At 34.5% G+C, this 15,636-nt stretch overlaps 1 protein-coding gene across 1 annotated transcript in view; it reads left to right on the top strand.

Annotated features, from left to right (window-relative positions):
* C2CD5 (C2 calcium-dependent domain containing 5) overlaps positions 1–15,636 on the top strand; it is a gene marked incomplete at its 5' end in the record, with an annotated part of 60,310 nt that overhangs the window by 40,390 nt on the left and 4,284 nt on the right. Inside the window, 13 exons of the mRNA XM_010077566.1 lie at positions 664–855; positions 2,972–3,158; positions 4,157–4,321; positions 4,645–4,785; positions 7,410–7,473; positions 8,685–8,746; positions 9,750–9,848; positions 10,258–10,347; positions 11,132–11,219; positions 12,309–12,395; positions 13,896–13,941; positions 14,446–14,447; positions 14,925–15,026. Of these exons, the coding sequence (XP_010075868.1) occupies positions 664–855; positions 2,972–3,158; positions 4,157–4,321; positions 4,645–4,785; positions 7,410–7,473; positions 8,685–8,746; positions 9,750–9,848; positions 10,258–10,347; positions 11,132–11,219; positions 12,309–12,395; positions 13,896–13,941; positions 14,446–14,447; positions 14,925–15,026 (1,325 nt within the window). The remainder of the gene's footprint in view (positions 1–663; positions 856–2,971; positions 3,159–4,156; positions 4,322–4,644; positions 4,786–7,409; positions 7,474–8,684; positions 8,747–9,749; positions 9,849–10,257; positions 10,348–11,131; positions 11,220–12,308; positions 12,396–13,895; positions 13,942–14,445; positions 14,448–14,924; positions 15,027–15,636) is intronic.

The following is a 15,636-nucleotide window of genomic DNA, read 5'->3' as shown; positions in this document are numbered from 1 at the left end:
TGAAACAGTAAATTTGCAATGGTGCAGTTAGCCTATGCTTTCCTTGTTTGTATTTTTATAGTGGTCATTCCTGGATATTTATTATGGGGGAGTGAGACTTAATTGTTCTAAGTGAATAACAAGTTTTACCTAATACCTTATCTTAGGAAATAATCTTGCTATTCTTCTTACAATGTTAATATATATTGTGCTGCTTCCCAGTAGGATGGTTGGTTTGCTGTTTATGTTCTGCTTGTTAGCTTTGTGTAGGTTTTTGGACACAATCCACGTGAAAGGGACTTTTCATTGTATTTGGTACAGCAAATTCTCTCGACAACTGTTGTACCATGGACTACATTTAGAAATCATAGTGTCTAAAGCCAGCTCAGTGATGTTTTAGGTTTATATAAATCATTGGTCATTGTATGTAATTTTTTTTGATCACTGCATAACAAGTTTCAATGCAAGTTTTATTTATAGCATTTTAGCTAGTAGTGTGCAGCCTAATTTTATTCTTCTAATTCATAAAATGCAATACTTGTCACGTTGGTATAATGGAGCAGAGTATAGCTGCAGTGTATGATTTAAGTAGGTATCTGTAGGTGTTTATACACGTGTGCACATATTGATCATTGTTAATAAGATGCAGATGTTTTAAGTATGTTCTCCTTACTGTATTTTTAGAATTGAAGAAGCTTCACCACCAGGTTGTGGATTTTGCCATATACCATACGATGAATTGAACATGCCATTCCCTGCTCACCTCACTTACTGTTACAACTGCAGGAAGCAAAAAGTTCCTGATGTCCTTTTCACCACAATTGATCTTCCTGTAGAAGCAATAGTTATTGGGAAGGGATGTCTTATTCAAGCCAGGTATCTATCAAAATATTTTCTTAGTAAAGTTTTGGAGATCTTTGAAAGATTTCCTGTTGCTAAAATCTGGTATGTCATCAAACCATACTTTTTAATGTTGAATTGCTAGGAGTTAGTGACAGTGTGTTAGGGTACAGGAGGAGGACAGCCTTCTCCTCCCCATGTGTTACTTGTGATGTCTATTGACAGATTTCTGGTAACTTATCCATGTGATGGACATTTGGTAAATGTTCTACTTTTTTTTTTCTTTAATGCCTGTGGGAATTGTTGTATTTTGTCTGCCTGGGTGTAAGAGTTTTCATGCTTTAACTTGCTGTTTGGAACTGCTGACTTGGTAAGATACAGCTATTGCACTAGAAACTCAATGAATTGTTTAAGTCAGTTGTGTTAATTCTGTGCTGATGTCCATAACTGAACATCATCTCTGTAGAATTGTTGGCTATGTGTCCAGTTTATGCTGTGGTCTTTGAATTTTAATTTGGAAAAGGGAATAAGGTGGCTTACAGTGGGAAAGAAGGGAAGGGTTAGCTATGTGCAGTCTGTATGGGTAGCCAACCGCATGGATAAATAACTGCTTGGATGGTTGGGCTGAAAGGATAGTGCTTTATGGTTTGTAACCTACCTGGATGGCCATGACAAGTATAATAAAGTGTACAGTAGGACCTGTCCTGTTGAACATCTTAATGATGTGGAGGGGATGATGGACTGCAGTCTCTTCAAGTTTGACAGTCACACCACACTGAAATGAGTGGGACCAGACAATACAATACCTGTACAGTTTTGTCCTTCTCTGAGAGTAAGACAGACATCAGAAAACTACAGCAAGTTCAGTGGAGGGCCACCAAAGGAGTCAGGAGCACCTGCCCTCTGAAGAGAAGTTGCAGGTGCTGGACTTGTTCAGTCTGGAGAGAGGAAGGATTCAGAGGGACCTAGTAGCAGCTTGACACAACCTGTAAGGTGATTATGGAGCCATATAGCCAAGGTCTTCACAGTGCTGCACAGTGGGAGAGACAATGTGCCTAAGTTCAAGCAAGAGGGATTCAGGGTGGATATGAGGAAAAACCTACTTACCCATGAGGACAATCAGGCAGTGGAGCAGATTGCCTAGGAGGTTGTGCAGTCTCCATCTTTGGAGGAGTTTTCAAGACCTGACTGGATAAAGCTCTGGGCATCGTGGTCCAAGCTCAGAGTTGACCCTGCTTTGTCTGTACAGGAGGTTGGACTAGAGACCTCCTGAAGTCCCTTCTCACCTGAGTTAATGCTTGATCTGTGAGGGCCCTTGTTTTTTTCTTTGTTCCAAATTGTGCCTTGAATAACTTGTGTTAATAGGGATTTTAAAAGTTCTACTAGTAGATGTAATTTCCTCTCCTTGTACCTGAAGTGTTTAAGAGGTTTGCAGCAAGAGAAATAGATGTTTGCATTTGAGGTCTTCCTAGAGAAAGACAACTTGTAATAGCAAAGAAATGATGTTTGTCTTCAGTATTTGCTTTGACAAAAGTGAGCAGGGCAAATCGTTAAAAATTGCTGCTATGTGGTAGGAGTGTTAGTATATTTTAGTCAAACATCTAGTAGATGGTTATCTGGAATCTGTAGAAAACCTCTTTACATTGCACAGTTATTTGGTGCTGTCAGACTAGTATGACAAAAACTCTCTGTGATGCACGTTGTTTCTCTCTGATAACAGTTCTTAAGCATGCTTTAAGAAAGGACACATGACTTCATTTGGTGATTTACAAAAATACAGTATTTGTAATTTTTGTATTCTGCTTTGATAAGGAATATTTGTGAATGTTGATGAAGGTTATGTATTCTTCTGTTAAATAAGAATTTATGTTTTATGTTACCCATTTTTATTGTTAATATAAATATACAGTTCCTAATAAAAATGAAAATCAAGTCTTTCTTACTGAGACTCGGTGCCTCAGTCTGCCTTGATCTTACGGATGAAAATTTAATATTTTACAGAGTTTTAAAATAGATTAAAAAGAAACTGATTATATTAGGTTATAGAATGAGGGGAAAAAAAAAATCAAAGTACCTTATCATCACTTTCAATCTTCAGCTGCCCCTTCAAACTGTTTATCTCCTGATGTCATGTACTATTGCATGTTGACAGGTTATGCCGTCTAAAGAAGAAAGCTCAAGCTGAAGCAAATGCAACATCTATCAGTAATCTCTTGCCATTTATGGAATATGAAGTGCACACCCAACTCATGAATAAACTTAAGCTGAGAGGAATGAATGCTCTGTTTGGACTGAGAATTCAGATCACCGTGGGTGAAAATATGCTAATGGGATTGGCAGTAAGTACAGTTTTAATCTCTGGATTCTTTTGCTTTCTTACAGTATTTTTTCAGGACAGAAAGACATACAAGTGTTGTAGGTTTCAGGGTAAACAGAGACATTAAAATGTCATTTTAAGAATAAATGAAGTGGTGGAAAGCAATGCGATGTCTAACTGTTGACAAATCAGGCCAGACTGTCTTTCAGCACCAGAAAAAGATTTTAATATCTTGAAACTGTGTTCGAGGACAAGACTATTAGAAAGGGGATGAGAGGAAAACAAATGGTTTAATGGCCATAGAAAAAGGATTGTATTCTTTAAAGGTCCTGAAGAGATCCTCAAGTTGCATTCCAGTCCTATCACAAGTAAGGTCAATGAAGTCTCTCAATAAATCTTTTGGCTAGTTGACAACAAAAGAAAAGTCTCTTGCTTCTTCTTTCATGGCACTGAAGAAATAAATGATAGATTGGAAATGTCTTAGAGATAGTCAAGAAATGTTCACTAACTGCTTTCTAACCTAATTCTGTCATGTAGGGTTAGAATAGTGAAGTATGCTGCTTCTTCCTGCATCAGTGTAAGAGGATGCTTGGGTAATACTGACTGGATTGCATGTTCTTTTGACTGAACTGATTATCTGTTTTCTGTAAATAGAAATAGGATTGTCACAAAGTCAGTGATACTGTAAATGGTTTGGCCAAGTTTTAAATCCTTGAAATCACTTGCCTGTGCAAAATGTACTAGGGCAGAGGTTTGAATTCATACTTTGTTTGGAACTTCTAGGTAAGTTAAGAGCTCCACCATGGAAAAGACCCATGAAAAGGATAGAGTTTATTAAAAAAAACAGTGGATTTTTTTCATGAGTGAACAGGAGAGAGAGATCCATTTATTATGGGAAGAGATCATGCTGTGTGCGCATGTCAGAATGCTTATAGCATAAGCATTATGGAGAACTTTATATGAAAATGTTAGAAGTACATGCTTATGTAATGGTAATTTTTCTTAATGACTTTTTAAAAGTCTGCAACAGGTGTGTATCTAGCAGCTTTGCCAACACCTGGTGGTATTCAGATTGCTGGGAAGACTCCAAATGATGGCACCTATGAGCAGCATATATCTCACATGCAAAAGAAAATAAATGATACCATAGCAAAAAACAAGGAACTTTATGAGATTAATCCTCCAGTAAGTAAAGTTTTATATTCTCAAGCAATTCTGAGTCAAACAGATATACACCATGTATATCCATGAATTCTTACTCTCATTCAGAACATAAATTGTTTTTAACAGAGATTTTAATAGATTCTTTTCACAGTATTTTGGGAACCTACTGGAATTTTCAGATTTCTTAAGCCACATAGCCAAATCAGTTTGTACTTATTTAGATTTATTTCTCAGTAAAATTATTTTCAGAATGTTCTGATCCTTAGAACTGTTAACAAATAGCTTACAATTGAATTTTTTTCTAAGTTACATAGAACAACTGTTAATTTTTATATCCTTTTAAGGAGCTACCTGAAGAAATCATTGGGTCTCCCATTCCAGAGCCAAGACAACGTTCCAGGTTATTAAGATCTCAGTCAGAAAGCTCTGATGAAGTTACAGAGTTGGATCTTTCACATGGGAAAAAGGATGCTTTTGTCTTGGAGGTGATAAATGTTTTCAATACTCATTTTCATACTTCTCTTTTCCTGAGATATATATAAAAAACTAGATAAAAGTTTTCTTACTCATCTCTAAAGACAGTTATTAAATTGTATATAAGTTTTTCCATTTTATATCAGTAGAAAATGTTACGTATTGGATTTTACATTGTCTGTCTTTTTTCTTATTTTGTTTGCTTCAAGCATAGCTATATTATGCCTGATACTTTTCAGAGTTGAAGAATTTGCAGGTTCAGAGAATACCTTCCAATTCTTTCTACAGCTACAATTAGAAACAAGAACAACACCTATAGATATAGAACATGGATTTCTTTTACCTCTCACTAAAATTCAAAGATGTGATTTTAACATTGTACAATTTTGAAGGAAAGGACCCAAGCACTAAGGAAGGCTAGAGTTTTGATCGTCTTCTTGTCGATACAGGTATTAAAAATACCTGGTCGAGACTAAGAAGAAAACAATGTAATTAAATTAGAACCTGTAATTGTAGCCTAAGGTACATTCAAGACTTTTCTGTATATTAATCTTCACAAATCATTGTCTTCATAGAAAATAATCTGGAAGAAATGTTGTAGATAGGGAGAATGAGAGAGCACTGTAACAGTAATTCATTTGAAAACAGACATAAGAAAGGAGAGTGAAAAAATAACAGATTAGAGGAGGTTCATATATTACATTGAGATTGGGTTGGTGCTTCTCCTCTTTGAGTAAATCTTTGTTCTCTAGTACATTACAGGTACACTAGGATGAAAGCAAGTAAATTTGGAAGTCCCTAAAAGTAACTTTGATGCTAGTTAACTCTCACATTATAAAGAAATTAGGACAGTTTTAATCAAGTATTTTTTGCAGCTGGTCTTAACAGGTTTTTTGTTTTGTTTTAATATCATCATCTGTGTAGACAGAATTGGAATGGTATCCTCAAAACAAAAGTTACGATAGATTCTCTCTCAGGCACTGTGTTGAAATGGATGACCCAATCAGAAAATGCTTTCATAAATGCAAAAAGGGTTGAATGCCTTTTAAAAAACATAGAGGATTGTGTAAGGCATAAAAAAGATCAACCCAAATACTGTTATACTGTAAGAGACCCTTTGGACAAGTTATGAAAAAATACTGGAAAAACATAAACCCTGCCTCCATTTCACTTCTAAAAGCTGTCAAACAGAAGAGAGAGAGCAATGATAAAATCTGTACATCATCTTCTTTGTGAGGCAACTGCACGGTTTGATATGTTATAAGCAAAGATCAGCTTGTTAAGGACTACATTATATACTGCAAGCAGAGTTCAGATCCTTTTTGCAGTTTTGGAGAATTCCTTTTGCCTTATTTATTAACTGTACTATGTGCATTTGGGGGAGCATAGTAGATCTCCATATGGAAGGGAAAAATATAAGTACACCGTAGCATACCATAGAGTACATTATAAATGGTGCTAAAGTTAGCAAGAAAAAAGGGATCTGATGTTTAAGGACCGTCATTTACTTGTTTACATTATATGAATGTGTTGGTCCTAGAATTGGTGTCCCTGTGTTTTGGTAGTTCAATCTTTATTGATAGAAAGAAAGACTTTTTGTCTGTGGAACCACTTACTACTGTCTTTTGTTAAGAAACAATATTCCAGGAGCTTTAGTGAAGTTCCTGACTCCAGCTTTTCAAGAGTAAAATCATTGTTTACTGGAAATATGTAAGAAAAAGTGGTAAAAAATTCACTGTGATGAGGAAGTGCTAAGAGATGCTGGGAAGGCAATTATGAGAAGTAAGGCTGTCTGTATCTTTTTTTTTTTTTTTTTTGAGGAAAAAACCAGACACTTCTCTTACCTTGAGAGGGAGAAGGAGAAGAAGAAACAGTACCTGACAGAGAACCCTTTAATACTGGAGTTAAAATAAAAGCAAATTCCAAAATACTTGATAAGAAAATGTTGGAAGTTAGATGTAAACTTTGATCTTTTGCAGATGAGTAAAGCAGAATGAACCTAAAGACAGATGACACAGAAATATTTACAGAAGGTGGCAGGGCAGATACACTCTCAGTCTGATCTAAAATAACAAAAGTCTTTAAAGATTGAATGGAGTAGAGGTTATTTGGATAGGAAAAACTATTCCCCCCAAAATAATCCCCAAATTTACCTTTTCCTGTTTGATTTTCTGCTGTTCATACTAAAGCGAGGTTTTTAAAGTCGAGGAAAGATTTTTATGTGTCATTGAATAGGCAGAGAATAATCACATCAGTGTAATTCAGACCTTATAAGAGCACTTAGCAGCCAAAGGTCCTTAGCTGGAAAAAGTTGTAGGTTGTTGTGTCGAACCTTGTTCAGCATTTAAAATTGTTTCAGAAATTCTCTTTTTATCATTCTTATCGCCTGCAGTTGCTGTGTGTTCTATGCACATTGCTTTATTTTTAATAAAATTTAATTAAGTGAACTATTTTTCAAGTGCTAAGCATATCATAGGCTGATAGTTAAGGTTCAGATGTCTGGTTGATGGAATCCTTTTGTAAAATCTCAATTTAGCTCCCACATACAGATCTCTTGATGACAAAGTTTTTACATCTTTCTGAGACTTGTGACTGGAACAGCAACATGATTTTTATCAATTATTCCTTTTTCCAGATTGATGATACAGATGCAATGGAGGACGTGCATTCTTTACTGACAGATGTTCCACCACCTTCTGGTATAGTTAAAAACAATTTTCTGATTTATGCTGTAGGCTGCAAAATGACAAAATAGAACTGCTTTTATTTAAAAAAAAGAAAAAAAAGGAAGAGTAACAGTGAAAATACTCTTGAAGTGTTTAGTTTGTCATACATACCTATAGAAAAACAACTCATTAAGCCTTTCCTGGGGATTGTTGCTTATTGAAAACTGAAGTAAACACAGCATTTCTGTGGCATTTTATAGTTCACTGATTGGTACTATTGTTGCAAATTTGATGTTTGGGTGTATGGGTGTAACAGTTGGATCTTTTCTACTAATCTTACTTGACTCTTCAACAAGATTTCTGCTTTTTGGCATTCTGAAAGAAAATCTATTAATATCTGTATCTTCCTCAAGCTGATACACAATTTCTTTTTGAGCTTATTTTGTGCATTTACATAGGTCTACCAGATTTTTCTTGTGCTTATTTAGCTGTATCTTCAGATTTTCAACATTGCCTGTTTGCTGTTCGTAACTTTTCTTACCCTGCTGTTTAGTCATATACTTTTTTTTGTGTCTTTTCAAGTCTCTTGTTAGTAAGTGCTATGTATTTGCACTCAGTTTTTACGTAGTATCTTTAAAGCACCTCTATGCTATCTGTCAAAGGTTAGCTTTTTAGCTTTTCTTACCACACCTGTTTAAATTTCCTCAATTGTATGTATCTTGTGTGTTAGAAATTAGGTAGAGCAATAGTGCATTTTGGGTGTTTTCCCATCCTACAAGAATGCTGAAGTATAACTTGATCAGAGCTAAAGAATTCTTTATATGCTTTTGCTTGCTCAGGACCAGCAACTGTCACTGTTGCATTTCATGCCACTGTAACCTCTTTCATGTTCCTCAACATGATGACGTATCTGGCCTCACTTTTTGGTGGTTGCAGAAATACTCAGAATAAGAATTCTGTAGTGAATTAGTGTTTTAGAAGTGGCAAGTTCCATCTTTCCTATCCATTTTTTCACGGCAGTGTGAATAACAGAAAGAAGGTTTTTCTTTAGTGTGTTGTATTGTATTCTACAGATGCTACGTTTGTTTTTGAATGTTGATCTTATTTCTGTTATATTATTCAATATTCAAAAACAGATGAAGGAAGATACTTGCAAAACATCAAGTAAGGTCACATGTGTTTCTTTAAAAGTATTTTTATGTTTCAGTGTGCAACATAGATTTCCCCAAATGTTTTCTTTACAGGTTTTTACAGTTGCAACACAGAAATTATGCCTGGTATAAACAACTGGACACCAGAAATTCAGGTAAGGATATTCAAAGAAAATTAAAACTTTTTTCCAAATTGAGTTGAAATGTGCTGTAGTAATTTAAATATATATTAGAGATCACTAATTCTGAAAGACAGATTAAAAGGATACTCTTGTGTTAGAAATAAAAGTAGTATTTTGGTAAGAAAAATAGGGTATGAGAACCTCTTTCTTTGTGTTTTTTTTTTTCAGTCCTATTATGTAAGAGAGAACCTGGTACAAAAATACAAAAATTAGAAAATAATGGCAGTACCTATGAACTTCAAGGGTTTGGGCATATTTAAAAGCTTGTCTAGATTTTGAAGCCTCCTAAAAGCAATAAATTGTTGACTGTGTTACTTAGCATGAGATACTGAATATAACAACATTAATAGGCTAAGATAAATAAGAATTAGGTAAAGCTAATCCAGTGAGTAGAGAAAAATTCAATTTATAATTAAGTTTAAACATTTTGGTCATCTTTATACAACACAGTTCAGTTTCTCAGAGAGTTAAAACAGATCTATTTAAGTGAGCTTTTACACCTAATGGGTGCAATGGAAGATTCTGCTTTGCAGAGGCACAGCTCAAACCTGAAAACAATATGACTGTACCAGCAGCATACTCTCAGATTGATGGGATTGCCTGTGTACCTGTATATGACATTCCATTATTGTCTACATTATTGTACACAATTAATGTAATTTTCAACAGCAGTTAACAAAATATGTAGCAGTTAGTGACTCCTTTATGAAGCAAGTGAAAAGAACATAGAATATTTCATATCTTGCCTAATCACTTGTTGCATATATTCATATACAGTAAATTTTGTGAAAATTCAGGAGCCATAAGCACTTGACTTACTGTTGCTACAGTTTTCTCCTGTTCTGTCCATCCCTTCTCACTGCCAAGCCCACTCCATGTTATGCATTATTTGCTGCCTTTATGAATTTATTTTTGGTATTAATATAGCATACAGGCATATATTGGAAAAAAATAAGTGTTTTTATTTCTAATTCAGATGTTCACAGCAGTAAGAGTATCCAGATTAAGCAACATTAACCTAACAAATCAAACACTTAATAAGAACTTTAATGATCTCTGTGAGAATCTGTTGAAGGTAAGAACCTTATTTCAAATATTTTTTGAATAGTTTAAATTGAAGTGAAGTAAAATCAGACTGTACTGAAAATAACATTTTCTTCATAGTTACTTTTCAGAATTAGACTACAAAGTGTCTGTAATTAGTTTCTAAGCTGCTTTAAGGATAGATTCAGCCTTCATAGTATATTATTTCCAAACTTTTTTGAATCTGAATGAGTCCTTTGACTAATGTACTCTAGAAGCAGAACTATAAGGACCGCTACACAGTAATTCTGCATTCTATTCTGACTTTTCACACCTGTAATTCTTCTTCAAGAAAAAAATAATATGATTAGATAATTTCTACTCTGGAAGAGTTTTGATCTTTCTCTGAAATAAACCGTACATTTTTTAAAGTAACGTAAGTGATGTCTTGTCTTCACCAGAGCTTGTATTTTAAACTACGATCTATGGTTCCCTGCTGCCTTTGTCATGTAAATTTTACAGTTGCTCTACCAGAGGATGAATTAGTTCAGGTAAGTAAACTGCTGCTTTTGACTTCCAGCACGTAGGCATGCCAGTTTTGACCTTTAATTAACATTTGCTGCTCACAGTAAACTAGGCTAAGATTTGATTTACTAGTATGTCTGGTGAATTCTGAAGTAAAACTTAAGGTCGTAATGTTCGGTGAAGAAAAAGGATGACCTATTGAATTCAGCAGTTTTGAGAATTAGGGGACTACATGGCATTTCATGAGCACAGTGCACCTTAATAATGTGTATCTTTTTAGTTAGATAGGAAAAGAAAAGCCTTGACTAGATATCTGTTAAAAGATGTTACCACATACACTACAAGAATATGGCACACTAGTTCTCTTAAGTGTGCTGTCATTGTAATTGCCTAATTTTTTTCTTGCCATTTCAAGATGATGCGAAATACTTCATTGTTATTAATGAAATTGTTTTTCTTTAGAAGTACAGCGTCATTCTTGTGTTAAACATCTCTTTCTCTCTCTCACAAATACAATGATAATGAGTTTTTATGTTTCTTTGTTATGTCAGTTCACCAAGAAAGAAGGAAAGAACTGATGAACAAAATCATAACCATGGGACAAACACTGTCAGGTGTATGTTCTAACTACAGACCTTAGTATTAACCTTTATGCTCTACTGTGAAGGTTTTTTAATACGTCTGCCTAGGTGTTTTTTTCCCCTGTATTATTTTTCTGTGGAAAAAGCTGCTTTTTTTGCATATTTTTTTTGCACATTGCACGAGAGATTAAGTTACCCAGTATGCCATATATATATTTCTGATTTGCAGATTGCAGTCACAGCTGTTGCAATTACATTTGACAAAAACCAAGAATTACAAGCCAACAAAGCCCCTGCAGAAAAATCAGAGCAAAGAGGTAAATGTTGTGAGGCATGTGAAGATAAGAAAGAATATTTTTCTTACCTTTTTTTTTCCCTCAGTACCTAATGAGTCTGCCTTTTAATTTCAGTTACATACGCACATTTTTACAGGGGAGTTTTATAAAATCGTAAAGTCATAACGTAGAGTTTTTTTAGAGTTCATATATGTGACCTTCAGCAGAATTACTTACTTGTCAAGTATTAGGTATTTGCTTTACATAATCAACAAACCTTATAGTAACATGAAAAAAAAGTTTGATATTTCCTTATTCCATGTGCCATCTTTATTTCAATATTTTTCGCTAAATAATTAGTGTAACAGATGACAACATTTCCGTTATATTTTGAAACACGTGGTATATAAGTCATTAGAGAATACTTGTTCATATAAGTAGCAAATTTTGTCCTTAACTTCAAGAAGGCAGAGCATAAATTATTCATAATGTTTAAAAAAAAAAAAAACCTCCAAGAACCCCTTAAGTAGGTCAGTAATATTTTTGGAGACCAGTGAAGCATATAGCATTATGGAGGGAATAGAAGATACTACTGCAATCTGTGTATGTCATCTTGCTAATGAGGCACCATCTTATGCTAGAAATGTACGTATGCAGTCTGGATATGGGTATTTAGACACAGCTTTGAAGTTACTCCATTCTGAAAAATGGAATTAGGTAGTAGAACAGAGCCCTATGTTTCCAAAATATTAGCTATACTTCTTCAATAATGAGAGTAAATTGTTTGTTTTCTTTTATGTGAAGTAAATCAGATGTTAGTTTTTACTGTAATGTATAGCTAGCTCAGATCCAACGGTAGAATCAAATCTAAAATGTGTGAATTGACTTAATATTTTTTCCTGAAAATACTAAATCAAATCCTGTTCAATGGAGCCCAGGTTCTGTTCAATTTTGCAGCTGGATTTACTGTCAGCCACCTAACTGTTATACAGAACTACTTCACTATATGAGTATGTTGAAAAAAATCTGTTCTAGTCAGACCTGACTAAATTGAATCTGTAGTGCTTATTATTACTGGCAAATCTTATTTTGGGGGTTAGTTATCAATTGGGTGTGTTTTCTTTGTTGAAGCATCTACAGACAATGAAGAACAGCTACAATTTCCATTGGAACTTTCCTCTGATCCCCTTGCTTCTCAGCCATTCTCACCAGCTAAAGGTCAGTTAAATGAAACAATGCTCAACTATTGGTTTTTACTGATTTTGAGTTCTGTTCTTTCATTGTTGCAGTAGCTTTAAAATATCTGTACTTTCACATGCTTTAAATATTCTTCGCTACCTAAGCATAGTGGATGTGTTCACTCATAAAGTCAATTTTTTTGAATCACATAAGATGGGCTGGCTAATTCTTCTATATATGTTCTTCTGTAGATTTCCTGTAGTTCTTCTATCTTTGCATTTAGAGAATTCAAAATGATGCAAACCGCTGGGTGTTGGATGTCATTTCACTTAAAGAATTATAATTACTTAACAGTTAGGCTTGCCTCATACTGCTTTGCTTCTGTTAAACGGTCCATATAAAATAACTCCATGTATTGTCAACCTCAAATAATTAATCTCATAGTTTTCATGGTGGGAAATACTTTATCTGGCCAATACACTTTGTTCAGCTGAGCAAAATTGCATGCAACTTTTTTTAGGTGAAAGGAATCCAAACTTGCATAGTAAACAATTTGTACAGTGCAGCACATTTTAGCTGTTAAACGACTGTTTTATTTTACTTTAGAGCTGCATTTCAAGAATGGTCGTCACAATTCTTCTATAATTGCATTAAAAATTAGGTAGTCATTCATTGAAATCAGCTGTCTATACTTCCTTCTCCATTGTTGGATTATCTGCCCACCAAAATGGCTAGTGATAGGAAATTTAGTATCTGTGAATTATTGTAAATGTTCTTTTACTAAAATGCTAAGGAGCTCTGTTTTTTGCCCATTGCATAAGTTGTATAAAGGAAGGCACCTACCACATTTGCTTGTATTTTCAGAGGTCAGTTTAATTTCAGCAATAATATTCTTATTGCTTTGTAGTTTTTTATTTTTATGTATTTGTGTGCTTAACTTTTAATTGGTCACATTATGATACTGTTAAAATTCCATTTTCAAAAAGAGGAGCTATCCAGAAATTTCCAACTGGTGTCTTTTTCACTGTTACTAGGCTGTGCTACTTGTTTAATGGGCACTGACCAGTAGAGGGTAGCCTGTTCACATATATCACTTTTCCTGATAGTCTTTACATACCATATTGTACTATACATCACTTTAGAGACTTGCAATTAGATAATTATTTTATCTGGCATTTCTTCACATGTAGACTCAGGGTTTCACTGTGGTTATATTTACTTAGCAGCTTACTTAATGTATCGAAACCTTTTTAACATACTTTTCTGTAAGATTGTTATTTTAAAAATGTTTGTATATGAACTTGTACAAAGGTAATTACCTTTAGTAAATGATCATATTATAATTTGCAAGACAGGTTTAGTAAAGTTAATTACTTATACCAATTTATTATGTGCTGTCAAAGTACATAGTATAGTGTATGTAGAAGGCTTTTTTTCTCATTTTACTCTAAAAAAATTTTTATAAGAAGGTGGCAGTTGTCCTGTATTACATGACTCTGCTCATGTATTATCTGAATGGAATTAATTTTGTTTTATTAGAAGTCCTGGAGGGTGCAAGTTCCCACACAGTTTTTTGCTCAGAGAGGTGAGTTTTCTTAATTTAGCCATATGCCAGAACAGAATGAGCATTCTTGGGATATTGGTATACTCTTTTTGGATGTGTTCTAATCCAGGAAGTGTTTACTAGTTAACTGAGAATGCATGCTCTGGTGTGGCTTGATGATATAATACTTTGATGTGTTTTTTAATTACAGAAGTAAGATTTAATAATAAGTGTGCCTCTGTCAGATATATTGATATCACTTTATCTGACAGAAAATTAGTTCCCTGAGAGAGAGCTTTTTTGCTTGTCTTAATTTGAAGTTAGCATGTGTTACCTCTGTTTCTTCAGGATAATGAAGAAACGGTGTTTGGAAAACTTTTTTTTTTTAAAGATATGCAAGCACCCCTGCAACTAATACCAAAAGTCATAGCAGAAACAACTCTACTTCTCATTGTAATGATAATGGGGGAGGGGGTACTAGAAGGGGGGATGTTAGGGGAAGGAGGACAGCATTTTGTAAGGAAAATTGATTTGTGTTTAAAACAGAGGTGTTGTTTCAGCTTGTGACTCTTATCACCAAAGCTTTTTTTCAGTTTGTAGGTTAGATATTGATAGTTAGGAAGTTTAAATCATGATCAGCAGCTCTTTGTGAGGAAAAGAATTGAAAATTAAAATTAAACAAGGCTTAAATAAACTTAAAGAAGCCAGAACTTAATAGCTAAAATGAGATTAAAAGAAATAATCTATCATAAGTCATTAATGACTGTATTTGCATGTTTTTTCAGTGATGAAGTCCCAGTCAGGCAGTTGGTTCACAGCTGGGACATCACCAGAAATCGGTACACTGGTTTGGACAAGTCCAAACCTATTCTGTAACTCTTCCGTTAAACAGACCTGGAAAGGGATGTTTGTTCTCTCTCAGACACAGATAATTGCTTCCTCAAGAGGAGCATTGAGATGAGCAAGAGACATCATCCATATTTTTTTCTTTGTTTTTTCTTTTGTTTTTCTGTCTGTGTTTTCAGCAACGTCAGTTGATTACAGTTCCTTTGCAGACAGATGCAACAGCTGGATAGAGCTCATTAAACTGAAAGCTCAGACCATAAGGCGCGGATCAATTAAGACAAGTAGGCGGCTATTTCTACCACGTTATGATAATCTGAGACATATCTCTGATTTCCCAGTGGTGAATAGTGGAGTTTCCTGCCCAGCAATAGTATTACAGATCACATGTAGAATGAATAACTGAGTGTGAAAACTGCCGACATTGTTAATGCCTTTGTAAGCTAATATAGGGTTTATGAACCAGTATCATAAAAAGCAAAATACAGTATTTCTGTTCGCTTAGTAAAAATCAGTTATCAATAAATGTGTACGCCTACTAATTATATAACATACACTGCATGGGTGTAGGTGTATGTATGATCTTGGAAAATTTTTGGTGAGAAACAGGAAGCAATCACCAAGGTGACAGTCAAGGCAATGGTCACTAAATTAGCAAGTGGTGAGTTATTTTTCAGTAGTTCTTTGGCCACAGGTCTGACTATCTTGCTTAAATTAGCAGAGATTAATATCTGTTTTAATGGAAAATGCTGCACTGGGGAAACACAACAACTTTCACACTTCCTATAATTTGTTCCTCCAACAGAAAATGTGTTTCAAAATGTTGGCACTTTTTTCTTTACCTTCACTTTATAACTGATTGTTGTATGTGCAGCTACTCGCCTCAATGTTTTC

Source organism: Pterocles gutturalis, unplaced genomic scaffold (genome assembly GCF_000699245.1).
Source record: "Pterocles gutturalis isolate BGI_N339 unplaced genomic scaffold, ASM69924v1 scaffold1493, whole genome shotgun sequence".
NCBI lineage: Eukaryota > Metazoa > Chordata > Aves > Pterocliformes > Pteroclidae > Pterocles > Pterocles gutturalis.
The sequence above is the reverse complement of the archived record's forward strand: the minus strand, read 5'-3'. Positions and strand labels throughout refer to the sequence as shown.